Raw genomic sequence first — 20,000 nt, 5'->3', positions numbered from 1 at the left:
AAATCATCTCGCTATTCATAATCCTCGATGTACCTCAGTCCAGTCAGAACATTACTGCGCAGTATTGCGCCGCCTTCATGCGAGCCACGCACCAGCTTCAAAAGACACTACACTGAAACGATAACGTCAAAAGCCAACCATGCCAGAGATGCAAGTCTCCCGCTCAGGCAGTAAGCCTTCTATTCACGGACCCAGCGCTATTGCAAACGCCTTTACCGGCGGTGACGTGTATATCGACCCTGTGCACGCCAGCACTGACCTCAACGTCTCGAATGTCAATTTCTCACCCTGTGCGCGGACACACTGGCACACACACTCTGGAGGCCAGATTCTCACCGTTGTTGCTGGTTCGGGATGGGTTTGCGACAGAGGTGCGAAACCGGTCAAGATCGCTGCGGGTGATACGGTGTGGTGTCCGCCGGGCACGACGCATTGGCATGGTGCGGATGAAGGGGGATATATGGTGCATCAGGCGGTTAGTTTGGGGGAGGTGAGGTGGCTGGAGGCGGTTGAAGATGAGGAGTATGGGAAGAGGAAGGACTGACTGTTTTGCTAGGATGAGTATGGAATGGGCCACAAAAATCACTCGATGGTATATGTTGGTAGTCTTAATGCACAGCTTCATGTCCCGATTTTGTGGGAGGCGGCGTACGTGGATCAAAAACTTCTGTTTCAACACTGTGGACGCCGAATAAAAGTTCTTGGCGAAAGCTGTCCGAGATATCGCTGTACCCGGGGTCATGTTCATCCAGGTCTGTGTGAATCTTATCTTCATCAGTTGCTTTGCATGTCCCTTCTCAGCTACGTTACGTCACGTTCTTAAGTCATGAATGGGCTCACAAATGGAAGAGCCAACGGAACCACCACTCACATCAGTACTGATGAGAAGCACATTGGCGCTGTATCCCCATCTGGCGATAGTGTTCTCGAATAATGGCTCTCAGATACCGTTTCGGCGGTCACGTCGGAACAGTCACCCTCGGATCACTGCATCCGAGAATTTCAAAATCTTATCGAATCCGATACTACGTTCTTCATGCAGGCGAGGGCAATGTTCGAGCAGATCCCCTAGTATGAAATACCACCGATGGCATGGTCCTGTCAACGGCACCTTCGTCGAGATGCACAAGGTCCCAGGGACATATTACTCTAGGGCAGAGTCCCAGAGTTTCGGTTCGCCTCACACATCGTTGAACCCTTCTCAAGGAGACTTAGCAGAGGTAGCAAACCTATTCCTAATGCTGTCCACATCGTGGTACAAACGCCCATCTAGTTTCTCGAGGGACTTGCCGAAACTTTTACCAGTCCGGCGGGATACGAGTACGCATTTACGAAAGCGCCGCGAAGCACGAAGAGCACGGTCCAGGCTGTGTATGGGCCGACCGCCGCTGGCGGTAGTGTTATTGCATTGGCGCTTGTGCCGACGAATAAGGATCATCTACTTCTAGTCATGTATTCGGGTGTTGCAAAGGCAATGTTTGGGGCTTACTTGATAGTAGCGGTCATCAGTTGGCGCTCTGAGCGGACTTCACCAAAGAAATTAGATAGCGGGCGGCGAGAATAGCTAGAGGATAAGATAGGATAGGAGTCTTAACAGGTAGTTCTGTAATATAAGATCCCAAGTCCCATCGCTTTAGGACATGGTAGATCTGTCATGATTTCGGGTTCTTTTAAGAAAACTTCTCCAGTTTCCTCTCTGATCAATCACGATGCACATAATTGTTTAAGTGTTTAACCCAGTTTCTCTTCAACTATTTCTCCTGAAAGATTAGGCAATGGCAACTTGTTCAGCTTGCGTAGGTTCCTATACGCAGCCCAAAGTACTTGTCCTTTGGTAACTTCAACAGCGTGCAGGTCTTCAGCTCACAGCCACTCGACGCATTATTGCCCCACCAATCGATTGATACACCTGGGTAACTGACTGCGAAAAAGAAAATGACTGCAGCGATAGCGATTCCAGCTTGAAACGCCGCAGAACAGACGTAGTTGTACTTGGACCAGAATGCCAGATATCTGTGGCGCAGGAACACCATACTAAACCATCCAGGAATGACTGCTGGCCACATATAAGCCAAGTTGTATGGACTCCAATAGCTGGCGCCTTGCATAAGCATAACCGGGTGAATTTTTGCGGCCCAATGAGTGCGAGGCAGCCTACGTTGAAGCAGGTAGAAGACAATCGGTAGGACAAAGCCAACTGGGAAGGCTGACAGCAGTATGGTATATATACCACCTGTACCAAAGACTTTTCGGGCACCAAGGCTGCCAAACAAGACTGCAGCCGTGAAATAAGTGTTCACTCCTGGACAGGTGAAGCGATCTTTCTGGTTGGGTTCGCAAAGATCAGTAATGTGCTGGATCTGGAAGTTCATGACGCCCGTAGAGACAAACGCAGACACGAAGACTGCGATAACCTGAGCGAAGAATGTGTGTCGCTGTGGGATTTTGAGGTAGTGTGCCAGCTTAAGATCATTGGCAAAGTCAAGCGCGTGTGCTGTCGTGACATAGCCGAAGCACTTGAAGAAATTCATTGCAAGCGCATTGCCAGGCTCCTATGCGCCTCTAATAAATTCTGCAAGGACATTGTACTCGACTTCCATGCCAGTTGTAGCGAAGATAATCCCCGTGGGGATGACGAAGACCAGTGCGAGGGCAATACCGAAAAACACGACCCCAACGCTAGTCTCGGTCGGCCAAGCGGCGACGGCGACAACACCGAGTACGATAGCAATAGCGTTGAGTATGAGGTACCACCACTCGGGAACTTCCTTGTAAGAAGACATCATCTTGGCGTGGATATCTTTGAAGTCATTGGTCTTCTCTTTCTTAAAGCTTCGCACCAAACTGCGGAAACCAAGCATGATGTCGTTACGATGGTAAAGAACTGCGTAAGAAACGGTAGCAGCGTATGTGGCGAAAAAGAAGTAGTACATAGTGATACTACTAGCTGCAAGGTAAACAGGCGAATACGCCTGGTATGCTGTTTCATTGAGCCAACCGCGATGATCAAGGATCCTTGTAACGTTGTAAGGTCCGCCTTGGTGATTGTACATCGCATTCGAGTTGATCGGAAGGTACCCGGTGTAGAACGCATTAGTCCAATAGAGACCCGCGATGGTGATGCCTCCAAGGACAGTCCCCACAAAGGCGTTAAATGTGACTCGAAAGGGTACTACGAGCGGATCTACGTGATGTGTGACCACATTACAGTCAAAGGTAGGGAACGGGTTGAAGCTCAGACCTTTATTGATACCCGTGATAGCCGTCAAGGTGAAGTTGTTAGGCGCGATCCAGGCAATCCAATTGAAGATCGAAAGCGCACCAAAAATAGTGTCTGGGAACCAGAACCATACAAACATGGCGACAAATGCAACCATGAAGAAACGGTAACGCGAGATTGTCCAAATTTTTGCGAATGGCCCTGTAACCGGGCGATTGGTTTCTGACATTTCATTAGTCGCATAGATCGATGAACGGCAACCCTGTTTTACTTACCACTGTGCAGAGCACTGTTGAGCGAGATTGTAACCAGAGAAGCCGGCCATAGGCAAAAAGAAGGGTATACCAGGAATCTTCGGGTCAGACCAGCTAAGCCAAAGCCCATCAAATTAGTCGACAAGGCAAGCAAAATTTGATATGCCTGAATAGTATCAGTAACGTGCCAAGATTAGATTCACGATGACCAACTAAAGATTTAGCGTAATGTTGGCCAAAGTATTTGTCCATCCATTGGGTGAAAACAATGTACCTGGAGCTGGGCAGAGTCTTGCCAACGTTAGCCATGATTGAGATTAGCATATACTCCTTCTTGTTGAAAGGACCGGAATTCAGGCTATGGCGGACACCAAACAGCGTCAAACCAACGTCAGGGAGCCACCTCTCTGCGGCCTTGCCAATTGGATAGGACAACAACTGAACAATCTCAGAGCGTAGAAAGATGGAGGGTTGCCGCACACTAAACAGTTGGTTGATGAAGGCAACGATGACGACAGAAAACAACCCAATGGCCCAAGAGCGGATCGTTGACACAGGGAGATTGACGTCATCGTGAGGTTCAACGACAGCGCGTACTTCTGCATAAGGACTGTTTGTTATGAGTAGCGACACCTCGACCTTCACTTCCAAGATCTCTTGTTCGTAACTCTCAGGGTGTGCCACCATCTCTTCGTTAGCCTGGAATCTTTTGAGCCGCTCCAACGCGCCCGCAGGAAAGTTGGGATCGAGGGCATGTTCGAAGATAAGAGCATCTGCAGCCTTGGGAGAGGTCAGGAGAGCAAATGCAATCCTGCATCCACCTTGATACTCACTTTGCGGGTGTCTTGCAGAGTGAGCGTTCTTGAATGATCTCTCGCAGCTAAAACCTCTTCTACAGTCGCATTGAGCCGTCTGCTCTGCATCAGTGACTCTTCCGTGTCCGGCTGAAAATGGAAAATACCTTGCAAGCTCCTCGACTGAGAACTTTTCATCGAAGCTCTCTCTCTGCTGCACGTCAGCAGATTGTGATTGAGCATCACCGAGACATTGCTGTTGACGAACCTGAGGCACAGGGGCGATAGTTACTGCATTGATCCCATCTTCGTTCTTTCCTTGTCGGTCTTTCATCTTTTCGGCTGCGTGTAGATGCTCAACAATTGCAGCTGGATTTTGCTCTGTCAAGAGCGAGTCCAACGACTTTGACTTTATGTCTCGGCTCGCCTCCCAGAGATAACACGCTCCAATACAATATGATGGCTGGTCTCTTAGCAGATTTTACATGGTTACGGGCCCCTGTGGATCCTCGTTCTCGTCCTTCGATATGCACACGGTAGATGGCGCATCTTCGGGTGCCAAGATGTGTTATATGAAGGTTCCACTAACAAGCTTCTTCAAGAGTGGATAAATGAGCATGAGAAATTGAAAATTCTTGTGGTGATAGGTGGACCACAACGGAAGGTTCCTCGATTGAACGGGTGGCACCAAATGACCAAATGCCCCAATGCAACGTCCGAAGCCGGCTGTCGGTGCGCGTCCATAGAGGTAACAAATAGTGGTCTAGAGGTTTGCAAGCTTGTGCATCCTTTGACAAGGCGGATGCAATCATTCGATATCGAATTTTCCTAATGCATTTCGTCATTGATGTTGCTGGTATTAGGTATCTAGGTAGGTAGAGATTGACCTCACACCGCTGCCTTGCTTGCCACAGCATCGAAATAAAGCTCCCGTAGTGGGCATACTGTATCTGATAGAGGAGATGCCTAGGTATTCGGTAGTGGGATTTGACACATTGATACGGTGCCGGTGCCGAACCGTGTATTTGAGCGAATCACAATCACGATGGGAAGTGGATTACAGTTATGGCGTCATCTGGCGGATGAATTGCATCTCCGTTCTTTATCACGGCTTTGCACAAGAAGGCCAAAAATATGAAACGCACCCGATTGCGGGTGTAAGTCTGGCCCGACTTCGCAATGGAGTCGGATGTCTTGGATCTCGGCGACGCTCGTTCTTCATCATCACATAACGGAGACGGCCTGCAAGCGCCGGTGTAAATAACAACATCAATTCCCATTCTCACACAGTTACCAAATCTTGTCCCAAGATGTGCGACGACAAGACATACAGGTCTCGTTTACCGTCGCTTCCGTCGTGTCAAGCACCGCAAAAGCTGCATTTCTTATCCCGGAAAGGACGAAGAGCAGGGCTCACTGTTCTGACTGCAACCGCAGCCATCTTACTGATCTTCATCCGCTACGGCAGTCTCTTAGATCCTCCAAATGCTCACACGCAACAAAAGCTATTTTTGGAAGGACTCCAGAAATGTCGCACCCATCATTCTGGCAAACAGTCGTTGGGCAAGCCTCCGCAATCAAGAGTCAACCCTCGTTGGAACCCAGTCACTGGCCAAAACGAAACAGTGATACTTGGGAATGTCACTCTATTCGACGGAGAGTCGATATCTACCGAGGGGGTCGATGTCGTGTTCGAGCGAGGCTTGATTGTAGCAGTAGTAAAAGATTGCAACACTGCTGAGTACCGGACTGGAACTAGGGTCTACGATCTAGGAGGAGCCTTTGTGACCCCAGGGCTTGTAGATATCCATTCCCATCATCTTGAGATGCCGTTCCCTCGAGTGAACGCCAATCAAGATGTGAACTTGAAGCCACTGTTGCGTTACTTCGTGGGAAATTCAACGTCAACATCCACTGCTATGAGCCCGAAGATCTTGAGCGCATGATGGACGTTCTGCACGAGTTTGGTGTACACCCAAATGCATTCCATCATGCTCTCGAAGCATGGAAAGTGCCTGAGTTGTTGAAACAGCAAGAACGAAACATCACAGTAGCGACGTTCGCTGAAAATGGATTCTTTAAATACGAGGCCTATGAGGCGAACTTGCGTGCGCCGAAGATCCTTGACGAGCATGGCATTCGGGTTGTCCTGAAGTCCGATCACACAGGAGAGGGTAACTTTGGGAAGTATCTCCTGGATCAAGCGTCGATTTCTCACTCCTATGGTCTCTCCGAGGTCAAAGCACTCCAGTCTGTAACTTCCACTGCCGCCCGTTCAATTCAACAAGATCATCGCATTGGCTCTCTACGGGCTGGCTTCGATGCTGATATTGTCGTGTGGGATTCTCATCCTCTTACTTTTGGTGCTACGCCGATACAGGTGTTCGTTGATGGTAGAGAGGTCCTCGAAAAATCAAGATTGGATCCGTCTACGACTGTAACAATCGACTCGTCCAGCGCTACGGCGCCTCGTGTCCATACAGTAGTTTCTAGAGATCACAAAGATCAAGTTTGTAACGAAACACGGTCTCGGCATAGAGACGTCATTATCACTGGCATCTCTCATGTGTTGCTTGACCAAGAACCTTTCAATACCTCTGCAATCAGCTCGGATTGGAGTCTTATATTGTCCAACGGTAGTGTTCGATGTTTCGATCACTCCTCAATTTGCCGACCATCCCAGGATCCCCATAGTACGGTATTTAATCTCACCGATGGCTACGTGACGCCCGGTCTCCTTGCGTTCGGTAACAACATCGGCATTCTTGATATCCCCTCCGAGCCTTCCACTGGTGATGGGATCTCGATCTCTTCCAACGTCTTAGAGGAGTCAAATGTTCCATTCGCAAGATACGGCATCCACTTCGGAAGCCGCAGCTTTGATCGTGCTCGTCTTGGCGGCGTGACGCGTGCTGTAACTGCACCTTTACACAGAGGTGGCGTGTTACAAGGCGTAAGCGTGGGTTTAAGAACCGCTGAAGATGCCACTGCTCTCGAGGGAGGGATTTGGAAGACCGAAGTTGCATTACATGTACACATTGGCCAAACTGCCAAAAGCCAAGTTCTACCATCTGTCTCTAGCGGTGTACAGAAATTGTACGAGATATTTTCACTAAAATCTCACGCGGTAGGTGGTGTCTATGCACGTGCAGCGAATGGCAATTTACCGGTCGTTGTTCACACAGTTCACCCCAACGACATCGAGCAAGTCGTGCAACTCAAACACGCATTCCCTCATGTCAACTTCGTCATTTACGGCGGCCATGGTGCACCTTTGGTAGCGCGTGCTCTTGCCGAAGCCCAGATTCCGGTGATTCTCACAGGGAATCGCGGCGCCCCTGACACCTGGGAGAAACGACACACTCTACCTGGTCCACCTCTTTCGCGCTCAGCCACACAGGTACTGATTGATGCAGGCGTACTACTTGCACTGGCGGTTAAGGGAGATAGTAAGACGCACGGGCTTGCTAGAGAAGCGCGCTTCGCCGGCAAGTGGGCAGGTTTGAGCGATCGGGAAGCTATCAGGCTTGTGTCGACCAACTTCAATAAAATACTGGGTCTGAAAGATGAATACACGGAGAGTGGCAAGATGCCTAGTAACTTTATTCTGTGGAGTGGCAATCCACTTCGAGGTGAGGGAAGTGTTTTTATCAGCATCACGGAAGAGGGAAAGATCGGAGACTGCTTGCCTAATGTTGAGGGTGCTGTTTTATAGCTTGTTGTTATAGTAGAGCGTGTGTTCCTACTAGACCGCTCCTACGGCAGAGCACATAGAAGGAGGATAGAGTAGCTAAGAAGAGGTTTGAGTTGCTTAGTTTTACAACAAGTAGCAGTTTAATGTATTAAACATGCAACAAGATACTCTTAACTTTATATAAGGATATCTAGTAGATGTCTAGTCTTCTACATAGAATACTAGCAAATATCAACTGCTACAAACAAGTTTACTAGTTTTAAACACTACTAGTTTTCTTAGAGTGTATAGTAGAAATCTTAAGACATAGTCTAAACTACTGGATATTACCCTATATAATCTATTAGTCGAGAGATACGTTTTCTTGCGTACCCTGACCATGCTCTCGTGATTAAGCCGACTTTCCCTTAGGAGCAGCACGACCAAAATGTAGAGGATCTCGCCCAAGTATAGTATCCATGATTACGCCAGCTTCAATAACCGATATAGATGCCGTAAGGATGCCGCAAACTTGAGTTACAAGAGGTGAATGGTCTGCCTGGACAACGTAGATGGTAGGCAGAGCTGCTAAAACCTGAGGTCCCACGTAACAGAAGGGCAGAATCGGTATAAGGAAGATGCTCTTCCATCCGTTGAACCAATTGCGGTAACGATATGTGACAGAGATGCCCATGAAGATTCCAGCCACATTGGCGAACAGCCACCAGCATGGAAAAAGCCCGAAGATGACGAGAGGCTGGTGTCCGTAGTACGTGTAGATGCCCCCGTAATTGAGCATAACTTCTTCCAGCACAAGATCAGCCAAACCAGCTACAGCCAGGCACGCCCATAGCGTCCCGGTGCTTACATTGCGCATCAACGCGGCATAGATGCAGCAGCTCAGCGCGGAGCCGAATGACCACCAGATAATGCCAACGTACAAATCGAACTCGCGACCGAGCAAGGTGAACATGAGCTGTTTTGAGTCGTGCGACGTCGTCCAGTAGACGTTGGACAGATAGCAATTGATAGCTTCCGCTAGGACGCAGGTAGAAGCTCCAACCGTTAGAGCGGCGGGAACAGTGCTGTTCCATCTTTTGCTCTCAGTGAAGCTCACGGCCACAAAGGCAAGGGAGATGGCTAGGAGTACAAAGGAAACAACCAGGATATGGCCCGCATCCTGCGGGAAGGAATCGCCTGGTGGAGGGACTGTGCGGTATATTGGATGCAAAGTAATCTTCGTTTGTGCGTTTTGGGCGGAAGACGGTGAGACAAAACCGTAGAGGAGCAAAAGCGCCATGCCTATAGCACGGAAAGTCCTGTAGATCATAGAGGTCGGCGATGCTCGATGAGTACTTGTAAAGTAGGTGCGAAAAATTGAAACATATGCAGGAGAGAGTGGATGTCACTGCTCGCTACGGTTTATATTGTAATCCGTGTGTCATAGCAACAGAGGTCCATCTTTCTAGAAGAATGAAATTACCAAGTGCACTCGTGAGTAAAGTCGCAGTTCGGGCATCTCGGATACACTGTCTCGGAACCGAAGTGGGCACGGTTAGCTGTGGTGCCGACCCGGCCTCGGTTCCGAAATGCTCAAAAAGATGTCTGTACGAGTACGACAACCCGACCCGGCGCAAATAACATCAAATAATCGTGTTCTAGCTCAAGACTCTTTCTACTTCGCAGCCTTCCGCGTTCGCATCGTAGTGCTGGTACCTAACCTGAACGCGAACGGATTGTATCGTACGAAGGGCGACGCTAGACGAGCTGCTGCGCTCTGCATGCTCTCTGAACAGCTTAATCGTCTTGCAGCTAGGCTTGCCTTTGCCCTTGCCGGTGTCCGCTGCGAGGTTTTCGTAGGTCACCTCGTCTTTGTCCGCTCGCCAGGTATAAGACAAGATCGCTTAGAAGGCTGTCGTGTCAGCATCGACCAAATCGACAGTAAGGGTAAGTTTTCTATCTTCTCCGTACACAAGAGGTGCATCTTTTTGTATGCACATGGAGTGGGCGTGTGCGAGAGTCGAGAGACATGACAAGGTGGGCTGGCAGCAAAGCGTGCGGCGCCCCATTTCTTCGATGCGTTCGTATGTCATCAAGTAAAGGGCGACGCGCGAAAAGCTGCACAGCCTCAAGCAGCCTAGGTATTCCGCAGCAGCAGAGCGGGACGATGTTGCGAGCCAAGGCTGGCGGTACGGACCATGTTGGTGGCGGTGTCGACCACGTTGGCTTAGGTGGCTGAGATGGCGAGCCTGAGGCGGGTCAGACGCGGGTGAGAACACGCGCTAAGGTGGTAGCTGCTAAGCTGACAGCGGCTCTAGTGTTTCCACACCTCAAGGTCCCGGGTGTAATTCAGCAAGGCAGAAGGCAGCCAACCCGGTGCGCCAGTCAGCGAAGAACGAAACATGGTCATGGAAAGACTAATTGTACCTCCAGCGATGTCAGGGTAGAAATGTCATCAACTGCGCGACTCGTTGTATCTCTAGTCCGCTGCGACGGACCGCGCTACCTACTGGCGCCTCCAAGACTTCTAACCCATGGCCGTACTTCGTATTGCATCGCGCCAGCCACCGCACCTACCCTCAGTGCAGAACTCTTGCATTTCGCCTGCACCTTGTTTCGTTTGCAGCGGCTCCAGCGTCCGCGCCACGCTTCGCTCCTAAGTCCTTCAGCTGTTCGTGAGTCTCACCATCGCCTTGCTCGGCACCAGCGACTTGGTCGATCCCTGCGCTTTGACTTCGCTGTTAATCTTCGACAAGGACCGGTTGTCGTCCTGCAAAAGAGACTGCCCGGCAAAGGCTACTCTCGTGGCATGTCTGAGTAGCTCCCGCTTGCGTGGCGTCTCAGCTGCATTGCAAGCGGTAATGCAATTCGACCAGTACTGTACACTGGCGCAGTTTGACCATACGGGCCGCGAAACGGGTTCTCTTATTCTAGCGCAATTCTAGACACCCGTGCCTTCCGCTTGAGCCTCAAACGCCCTGACGGCCCCTATACTTCAGGTCAACCGATGTTCGTGTCCTCAAATTCGGATGAGGTGCTCTGTAGGATGAAAGTCGCTGTGAGATGGACTGTGGAAACCCATTAATCAATATTAGCTCTTCTTGTAGGTCTGAAGCCCCAGCAGAAGCTTCGTACATCTTACCGACACTCGCATGCGATGGAACGCGTTTTATCTGTAAATCTTGCCCCTAAAGGCTGTACAATTAATCCCACCATCAAGTCTAGATAAGACATCTATACGCGTATTCGTAGTCGGGAATAGCTTACGTGAGCGAAATTCACATTGGAATTATTTAAGGCTGTTCCGTTCGCTACTCGGTCTGTCATGGTGCGTTGTCCCGGATTATCTCCACTTGCACGTGATATGCTAGCGTGTCTAATAATGTCAATATAAATTGACGTAGAACCATCACCACGGTTCAGCAAACGAACAAATTCATTGATCACACTACAGCAGAGCACTGAGCGTTCAGCCCCAGCGTGCAGAGTCCTCTGGCACTTGGGCCTTACTCGCAAATTGAACCGTTGTTCTTAGGTATCCGTTGCCAACGGCTGTCCCAATCATCACCAGCAAAATGGCGACCAAAACAACGCCAGGCGTACAATCAAACCATGCGCTCCCACAGCCGTCATATCCAGTACGGCTACACAACAAATCGCTGATGAGACACGAAGAGGATATCCGGTGTATCCTGTCCACGGTACTATTTTTCGCCGTCTTTGTCATCACTTGGCAGACCTTCACATCGCCATTTGCAGGCGGACTACTTTCATTTACAGCATGGCTCTCGCTGTTCCAACTATCCTTTATGGGCGCTGTAACGACACATAACGCTATTCACTTGCCAATTTTTTGGAATAAGAACTGGAACCGATTCTACCAGTTGTGCTTGTCATTGCAGTATGGGGGCGCAGTATCTATTTTTATACCAGGCCACAACTTGTCTCACCACAAATATCCCCAGCAAGCAAGAGACGTTAGTAAGTTCTTTGCTCCTGTTTTTCTCTGCCTCCCTAGCCTTGCAGCGTACCAGTCACGCATTGCAAATAGCAGCATTGGAGACTCAACTATTCCGCCTTCCATTGCGCTAATCCTCTCTCCTCTCATATAGTGCGTACTACGAAAGTTCGATATAATTGGAATCTCTTGAACGGCCTGCTCTTTTTTTGGCACGTTGTCCTGTCGGGAAACGCAGATGACAAGCTGTATTTCCAAGCGCAAGCCCGTCTAAACCGACCTATTGTGAAGCAGCGCCGACTCGAAGAGATTGCTGTTTGGAGCGCCACAGCAGTGCTTGTTTTGCTGGATTGGCGTCGATGGGTCTGGTTTGCACTGCTGCCACAGTTCTACGCCAAATACTGCATTCTCTCGTTGAACTTTCTCCAACATGATGGGTGCGACATGAGCTCCAAACATAATTTTGCGCGCAATTTCACTGGCCAGGTGCTCAATTACTTGTGCTTCAACAACGGGTATCATACCGTCCATCATCTGTACCCCGGGCTACACTGGTCTACCCTGCCACAAAAGCATCAGGAGCTCATCGCACCTCACATCGCGCCGAGTCTAGAGAGCTCGAACATACTTCTTTACATGTGGCGAGCCTTCATTTATCCAGGTCTTCGGCTAGACTATAAGAACCATCCGCTTCTGATCTCTAAAGAGGAAACCGAGATGGCGGACGAACCATGGTTCTACGATGAGACAGAAACCTACTCGAACGAAAAGGAGTATCTTGCCAATGGCATGAGATGATCGAGATAGAGGAGAGCCCAGCGTTTGAGTCGGCTTTATAAGCGCCTAGATAGTAGCGTTTTACTGTAGCGTTTTAGTGCGGTCGACTTCATCTGAGAGTCTCTCTATAACTTCCACAGTGGAATCAGTTGAGTCCTTTATGCCGAGTCTCACCATTGCCTGATATCTTGGAGGCAGTGTACAATCTTAACTTTGTTGCTATCTATAAGCCAGCGTTGTCGGCAGTCTTGAAGAGCTGTTTAGGCGCGAGAATCGAATCTCATCTCACCACAAGTCGTTCGCCACGGATCTTTACAAGACCTATATTCTATACAACGATGACGCATCCCGTACTATGAACGATGTTACCAACTTTTGGGGAGGGGCAGGTGTTACAAGTAATCTTCCATCTGTAAGCAGATCTGGGGGCCTGAGAGTGACAAAGTACGCGAAGACGATCTGATTCTACAGCCGCGCGTGTGTCATTTACTTGCAAGCATTGCTGGTAATTGAAAATAGTGATCTGACTGGCCTGGTTACTCTACGGAACTGCGCAACCGTTTGATCACTTCGCATGCGTACTCGTACCAAGCCTGCTAGGTTTGCGACGTATTCTGCAAGCTTCAAAGTGCTACTCTAGTGAACCGTATAACGCATAGCGTAAAGCGTATAACGTATAACGTATTGCAACACCTAAATTACTAACCTTGTTTACTACCAGCGACGTTCAGAACGCATCGAACAATTGGCACTAGACATGGCGTTCCGAACTGATGATTAGGCAAAGGCCTCGACAAATAGATATCTCAAAGTCGGGCAATTTGATACTCTGCTTGTAGACAAAGTTAACTAGCACAGAGAATCTTGAAACTCGTAGGATCCATAGTGTTCCTGCTCTTGCTTGACTCTTCCAGTCCGGCAGCGTGAAAAGAATCCTTTGGTCAGAAACTGAAAGCCCCACCGTAGCAACCTCGCAAAAGATTGCTACCCAGCTCAACACGAAGAGATAGTACAACGTAATTTTCTATTGTGCTTCTTATTAAAGCTACAAGATTCGACTGTACATCTGTGCGCCGATTTTTCATGTTGACGATACAAAAGTCCGAGGCAAAATTGAACTGACGGGCCTTATGCAAATCTACGATCGTCACATCCTCATGAAAACTCTTTCGAACACATGTTCTACTCGGCAAGCCAGCGTACTATTCTCAGGCAGTTGGAGGTCCCAGACCGGCGTCACGTATGTACTATTGAACCTTTCAACCTAGCTACCACGACGGTGACAAGCAGTTCTAGAAGCTGTTCTTCGTCTCTGTTAATTAAATGGCAGCCATGAAGTTACTAAGAATGAAAAATGGTTCTAATGATGAAGAGAACGGAATTCGATTTCCTATTGTACAAAAAAGCGCGTCTCGAACGCATCCAGCGCGATCAACGAGTGTATAAGTTGGTATGTCGCGAAACGACCCTAAAATTGAGAAACAAAAACCCTCAACACAAAGCTCCGAACACAACATCTCTTTCTCTCAACCTAAAGCTAGCGGGTATGTCAGCTGAAGTCTACGACAATTGTGTCGCCAATGCCAAACGGTCGAACGGTGATCTAAGCACCACGAACTGTCGAGGTGACGAAACCGGTAGGAATTGGCATGCCGGACGGCTTTCCAGACGGAGGAGGGCCAGTTGGGCGAGCGCCCGATGGAACAGGGCCGCTGGGGTGGAATGATGGCCTTGCGCCGGTTGGGCGAGGACCAGGAGCACCCGACTTGGAGGCGGAGCCCGACTCAGCAGCAGCAGCGGCGGCTACGTTCTCGGCTCCAGAAGGACGCGCGGGAGGTGTGCCACTGGGCTTAGGACCTTGGTGGCCGGAGGGGTGGGCACCATTTGGAGGCGCGATCCCACTGGGGATGGGGCCCGTCGGGCGAGGACCAGGAGCGCCTGACTTGGAGGCGGGGCCTGACTCAGCAGCGGCGGCGGCAGCTACATTCTCGGCTCCAGAAGGACGCGCGGGAGGTGTGCCACTGGGCTTAGGACCTTGGTGGCCGGAGGGGTGGGCACCATTTGGAGGCGCGACACCACTGGGAATGGGACCTGTTGGCTTCGGAGGTACAGAGGCAGAGCCGGATTGCTTCTGGCGACGTGCAAGGCCAGAGGCAACTGAAGGTGCAGCGGTAGGAGCAGAAGCTTGTCCACTGTGGTTTCTGCCCTTCCCACCCTTGCCGTGGTGGCCGTGGTGGCCAGACGGCTTGGCAGCACCTGAGGGAAATGCTGAGAGATCACCGCCACTGGGGAAAGGGGCATCGCCGCTCTCCTGAGCGCGCTGAGCATCGAAGACACCTGTGCCCGATGGGCGGACTCCAGAGTGGAAACCACCGGTCGGGTGGGAGAAACCGCTTTTGTCCCCACCGTGGTGACCCCCGTTGCCACCAGGTCCGCCGAAGCCGCCAGTTGGGCGGGCTGCTCCCGAAGGGAAGGTGCCTGTCGGAAGGTCTGTAGGAGCAGGTCCTGAGAAGGATTGAGCAGCGCTCAAGCCGGCAACGGCGAATGCGAAAGTGATGCGAGAAAAGGCAACCATGATGCTGTTTTGAAGAGGCAGTCTTGGGAAGTGGTGGATGAAAGCTGGTTGTTGGTCTTTGAGCAAATGGACTCGATGCAATTTGAAACGACAGAAAGCACACAGTGCTGTGAAGGCGAAGCGAAGAGCTGAAGGACTGAAGTAAAGAAGTGAAGGTTGGTGGATGATATTCCGAACTGTAATTCCACCTATTTATACTCATGTCAAACTTTCACAGTTGCGTGGCTCACAATGACACAAAGCAGAAAGTGACGCGGCAAACAAACACCCCTCACTAAAGCGGACGGCGAGCCGCGTAGATGAGGCCAGGGCCCTGGAGCCTGTCATTAATCTGGCACTTGTTGACGGGCTTGATGACGATCTGTTTCCGCGAACCAGCGTGTCACAATGTTCCAGCATCGATCAAATTTGTCGTGCTTGTAGTCTGGATTGGTTAGCAGTGTTTCTTGTTTCATCGAGTTGACGTCTATGTTCTGAAACCGGGTGTACCCGCAGCTTACGTGTTGTGCTGGCTTGAACGCTGTTAGACCACAGACTACGCTGGACTATGCCTTGATCGTACCCTCATTTTCTGCAAGCTTGACTTGTTCTGTGTAGTTGCATGAGGAAGCTTCGTGGCTCGATGTTGAGATGTGGCGTAATAGCTGCGAGACACTGCGTGGACATGTCGCAAAGACGACGCCAAGTAGAGGCTGATACCAGGAACCGGAAAGCTTGGCTTAGCTTAATTAGAAAGCCAGCGGGGTTTTGTCGCAGCTGGAGCTTACCCACGTTATAGCCAATGCGTGTACTTTTGCATCTTCTGTTCTTAATCGTGAAGGGACGATTGCAGATAGCGCGCGGTTCGTCACCGTACACCGCTCAATGCTTGGCCACGACAGAAGCAACCGCAACAAATCAAGCGCACACTAAACACTGATCGAACGCTACTTGGACTGGCTCGACTCTTGACTCAACGTACCGGTGGCAGCCAATCCGAGGCGACAACCCACCTACATAAGAAAGTCCTTTCATAGATTGCGGACTGACGACTTACAAGGGTTGTTTTTTGAGGAGACGTAGAGGCGGAGACCTAGCGCTTGGGTGCTGCGATGATTGTGCTACTTGCGGGGAACGCCGGACTCAATCTCCACATCATCTATGAACGCGCGGCTCTAGATTCAGCACCAACCTCCCTGAACCGAAGATTAGTAGGTCTCCACAACGTCGCGGCTGGGAAAGCTAATACCTTACAGCTGCAGATGCCTACCCACAAGGACAAGCGACCGCGAGATGGCTGTGCCATAGCGAAAAGCATCGTCAGGAACTTTGCCTTTGGTCTTGTTGTCTTGAACATCGACAGTGACTTTTAAGTCGAGGCACTTCGTCCTTTTGGCGGCTGCGACGTCAGCATCTTAGGTGGGACCATCTGTTTGTCGAGCTATCTAGCGTTCTGGTCGAGTATCTCATCAGTCATCTCGGTGACCACTACCGGATGATAGAATGTTGTCATTCGTAGGAGGGAGGAGCTTTCCTTTTCCGATGAGATCTGCTGGCCAATGCCAGTAGTGAGAAAGGTGATGAACGATGCAAGGTGCAAGTCGGGCATCAAGATGGTTTGCGATGCGTTCTTGAAGTTCTTGCTCCTCGTTGTTAGAGATGTAGGCACTGAAGTTTTCTTTGTCGTAGGGGTTGTTGGAGTAATACTTTCGCTGATGGCTCTTGATGAACCGAATGGCACTCTCAACAACCGTGAGTTCGATCAGAGAGGACAGGAGTGGACACTTGTGGTGAGGCCGGATGACGCAACTCCAAAGGTGTGGGCGGGTGGTTGCGTTGCTTGATGAAGCAAGAAGCGCAAGGCTTGCATGATGGAGCCAGAAGCGCAAGGCGCGCGAGAACGGGGCAAGGCCATGGCGTTGGAGGATCAGGTGTAAGGTGACTCCGGGCAGATGTAGTGAGAGATTCGAAAGGCGCAGTGTTGCAGTGAAAGTAATCCAGCCTTGCGTGCAAAGGCTGTTGAATAGAATGGCCACTTTGTCTGGGCGGTCTGCGATGCCCTTCCAGCGCTGCAAAGTAGTACTTGCTTTAGCAGGAAGCCGAGACTATCAACGAGTTCTACCGCTGGGTTCGCGCAGTGCGTCTATTGTTGTAAATGTAGTGCCAATGTCAAAGAGTTAGAGTGCTGCAGTCCCTGGAGGGATCCTACGCAACAGCCCTGCATTAACTTGCTAAACCCCTACCTTTCAGCAAACGCTCGTGTTCCGGTCCAATCATGGTTTTAGCGTTGATCTGCCTTCTCGTGTTGCTCTTTCAGGACTCTAGCCCCTGATCAATCCCCTAAACTAACCTATTCTAGCGCACCTCTATCTTCTATAACCTGCAACAATCTTATAAAACCTTTTATTTTCCTAAAACCTATCCTAGATTTTTTTTAACACTAGTTAGCTATTCTTCTTACTACTCTTACTACTATATAGAATATACTTAACATAGATAGTCTATAACGTACCTCACGGGCTAATGGATCACACGGGTCAATGGATCACTTTTGCCAAGACCACACCAAAACACCATCACCATCTAAATGCCCCCCCACCAACCTCAATTAGACGCGTCAAAAGAACGTCAGATACAGCTTGCGCTTCAGGCTATCAAACAAGCCGCGAAAATCTCACAGCGACGCGCTGCAGCTATCTACAACGTGCCCCAAAGTACCCTAAGCCGGCGATGCGCTGGACAGTCCTCACGAGCTGATTCTATGGCCAATCGACGGAATCTGAACAAGTATGAGGAGGAGGCGATTGTTGATTACGTTCTTAACCTCATTGACCGAGGAAGTCCTCCCCGCCTCTCAGATGTGGCTGCAATGGCCAATTTGCTGCGAGAAGAGCGTGGAATGCCCCATGTTGGGCAGAACTGGCCCAAAACGTTCGTCAACCGTCAACCAAGGCTCAGAGTGAGGTTTAGTCGCAAGTATGACTATAAGAGAGCCCTCTGTGAGGATTCAGAGGTTATACAGGCCTGGTTCGACCTAGTAGCCAATACCAAAGCCAAGTATGGTATACTAGACGACGACACGTACAACTTTGACGAGACTGGCTTCATGATGGGCCAGATAACCCCTGGAGCAGTTGTCACAGATGCAGAGAAGCCAGGACGAGCTAAGCAAGTCCAGCCGGGCAACCGAGAGTGGGCAACAGTCATCCAGGGCATCAATGCCACAGGGTGGGCTATTCCAGCCTTCATCATCTTCAAGGCACGCAACCACCTGTCAAGCTGGACTAAGGATCAAACTCTGCCGCCAGACTGGGTTATTGGAGTCTCTGAAAACGGCTGGACTACAAATCAGCTTAGTTCCAACTGGCTAAGGCACTTTGATGCGCATACAAAGAAGCGCACTGTAGGGACCTACCGTCTGCTTATAGTAGACGGCCACGAGAGCCACCTATCACTGGATTTCCACCAATACTGCAAGGCCAACCAGATTATATCTCTATGTATGCCTGCTCACTCATCGCACCTCCTCCAGCCTCTTGATGTGGGTTGTTTTGGCCCTTTGAAGCAGGCGTACGGGCGCCAAGCCGAAGGGCTTATGCGCAACCGGATTAACCACATTATAAAGCATGAGTTCCTGCCATGCTTCAAAGAGGCCTACAATAAAGCTATTACCTCTAGCAACATCCAAGGAGGATTCCGAGGGGCTGGACTGGTCCCTTTTGACCCACAACGGGTCATTTCAACCCTTAATGTGAAGCTGCGGACTCCATCACCCCAACTACCCACCAACAACGAGCTGTGGCAATCCCAAACCCCCAAAAACCTAATTGAATTTGAGTCGCAATCGACTCTAATTCGAGACAAGTATAAGAGGCAGCAGGGCAGCTCACCAAATTCTGTTTATAGCGCGCTTGAGCACTATGCAAAGGGGGGAGCAAAGGTAGCGCACGAGCTGGCTTTGCTTAAGAAAGAGCGCACTGAGCTTCAGGCAGCTCTAGCAGCTGCAACAGAACGCAAATCACATAAAAGAAGGCGGATTCAGCAGGAAGGGACCCTTACAATTGAGGAATCCCAGCGTGTAGCTACCCTAAAGGAGTTCGGCGCTCGTGGTGATGGTAAGAAGCCAAAGAAGAGGGTGCGCGCTGAAGGAGGCGAACCATCCCAACGACGGTGTAGAACGTGCGGAGAGACAGGGCACAACGCGCGAACGTGCAAGAATAATGCAGATGTAGTCTCTGAGTAATAACACAGCTTGTTTTACCTTATACTGGCCCATAGTGGGCGGATGCGGGCCAAAGTAGGGTGTGATGGGGGAGGGTCTTGGCAAAAGTGATCCATTGACCCGTGTGATCCATTAGCCCGTGAGGTACGTTACTAGAGATCTAATAAAAGCAATAGTATAACGTACTAGTAGGGCGAGTGGCCTACTAGGGCGAGTGGCCCGGTTTTGCTAAGACCCTACTAGAACACTAACTCTACACTAATACCTCTCTAGTAATACTAGTTAGACGCGTTAAATAAACATTAGATACAGCTTACGCTATAGGCTATTTAACAAGACCCTAAACTCTTAGTATAATGCGCTGCAGATATCTACAACGCGCCCTAAACTACTCTATGCTACTAACTTGCTAGAAGGGCTTTACGCGTTAATACTATAGCTAACTTATAGAACCTAACTAATAATAAGGAGTAGGTAATTATTATGTACATACTTAAGCTTGTTATGCAAGGAGAACCCCCCTAACTTATAGCTATAGCTAATATAGC

General features: G+C 49.9%; 6 protein-coding genes across 6 annotated transcripts; 3 read left to right on the top strand and 3 right to left on the bottom strand.

Moving 5' to 3' along the window:
- Nucleotides 1-139: 139 nt before the first annotated feature.
- On the top strand, nucleotides 140-544 carry C7974DRAFT_410856 (RmlC-like cupin domain-containing protein; the record flags this gene model as incomplete). Its single annotated transcript, XM_046143506.1, has 1 exon — nucleotides 140-544. One exon carries the CDS (start codon nucleotides 140-142, stop codon nucleotides 542-544), a length of 405 nt encoding a protein of 134 aa, XP_045998596.1.
- Nucleotides 545-1,787: 1,243 nt separating this feature from the next.
- Nucleotides 1,788-4,602, bottom strand: C7974DRAFT_432315 (OPT oligopeptide transporter; the record flags this gene model as incomplete). Its single annotated transcript, XM_046144845.1, has 7 exons — nucleotides 1,788-2,552; nucleotides 2,583-3,442; nucleotides 3,496-3,640; nucleotides 3,688-4,254; nucleotides 4,308-4,386; nucleotides 4,436-4,479; nucleotides 4,537-4,602. The coding sequence occupies 7 exons, from the start codon at nucleotides 4,600-4,602 to the stop codon at nucleotides 1,788-1,790; spliced, it is 2,526 nt and encodes an 841-aa protein (XP_045998595.1).
- Nucleotides 4,603-6,129: 1,527 nt separating this feature from the next.
- On the top strand, nucleotides 6,130-7,983 carry C7974DRAFT_307360 (uncharacterized protein; the record flags this gene model as incomplete). Its single annotated transcript, XM_046138124.1, has 1 exon — nucleotides 6,130-7,983. A coding segment is annotated over one exon (1,854 nt), but the record flags the coding sequence as incomplete, so codon positions are not given.
- Nucleotides 7,984-8,353: 370 nt separating this feature from the next.
- On the bottom strand, nucleotides 8,354-9,241 carry C7974DRAFT_410853 (uncharacterized protein; the record flags this gene model as incomplete). Its single annotated transcript, XM_046143505.1, has 1 exon — nucleotides 8,354-9,241. One exon carries the CDS (start codon nucleotides 9,239-9,241, stop codon nucleotides 8,354-8,356), a length of 888 nt encoding a protein of 295 aa, XP_045998593.1.
- Nucleotides 9,242-11,276: 2,035 nt separating this feature from the next.
- On the top strand, nucleotides 11,277-13,028 carry C7974DRAFT_470312 (fatty acid desaturase-domain-containing protein). The gene is made up of 2 exons (XM_046146457.1): nucleotides 11,277-11,922; nucleotides 12,054-13,028. The coding sequence occupies exons 1-2, from the start codon at nucleotides 11,517-11,519 to the stop codon at nucleotides 12,695-12,697; spliced, it is 1,050 nt and encodes a 349-aa protein (XP_045998592.1). The 5' UTR covers nucleotides 11,277-11,516; the 3' UTR covers nucleotides 12,698-13,028.
- Nucleotides 13,029-13,989: 961 nt separating this feature from the next.
- Nucleotides 13,990-15,526, bottom strand: C7974DRAFT_389386 (uncharacterized protein). The gene has a single exon (XM_046141359.1). It carries the CDS (start codon nucleotides 15,249-15,251, stop codon nucleotides 14,280-14,282), a length of 972 nt encoding a protein of 323 aa, XP_045998591.1. The 5' UTR covers nucleotides 15,252-15,526; the 3' UTR covers nucleotides 13,990-14,279.
- Nucleotides 15,527-20,000: the final 4,474 nt, after the last annotated feature.

This window comes from Boeremia exigua (assembly GCF_020726555.1).
Source record: "Boeremia exigua strain MPI-SDFR-AT-0100 chromosome Unknown C7974scaffold_4, whole genome shotgun sequence".
NCBI classification, from domain to species: Eukaryota; Fungi; Ascomycota; class Dothideomycetes; order Pleosporales; family Didymellaceae; genus Boeremia; species Boeremia exigua.
The sequence above is the reverse complement of the archived record's forward strand: the minus strand, read 5'-3'. Positions and strand labels throughout refer to the sequence as shown.

What these genes read in the sequence shown, in the direction of transcription:
- C7974DRAFT_389386 (XM_046141359.1), bottom strand. Translation starts at nt 15,251, where the DNA reads ATGGTTGCCTTTTCTCGCATCACTTTCGCATTCGCCGTTGCCGGCTTG.
- C7974DRAFT_470312 (XM_046146457.1), top strand. Translation starts at nt 11,517, where the DNA reads ATGGCGACCAAAACAACGCCAGGCGTACAATCAAACCATGCGCTCCCA. An exon ending in CCAGCAAGCAAGAGACGTTA is followed by an intron (nt 11,923 to 12,053) that starts GTAAGTTCTTTG and finishes CCTCTCATATAG; the next exon opens with TGCGTACTACGAAAGTTCGA.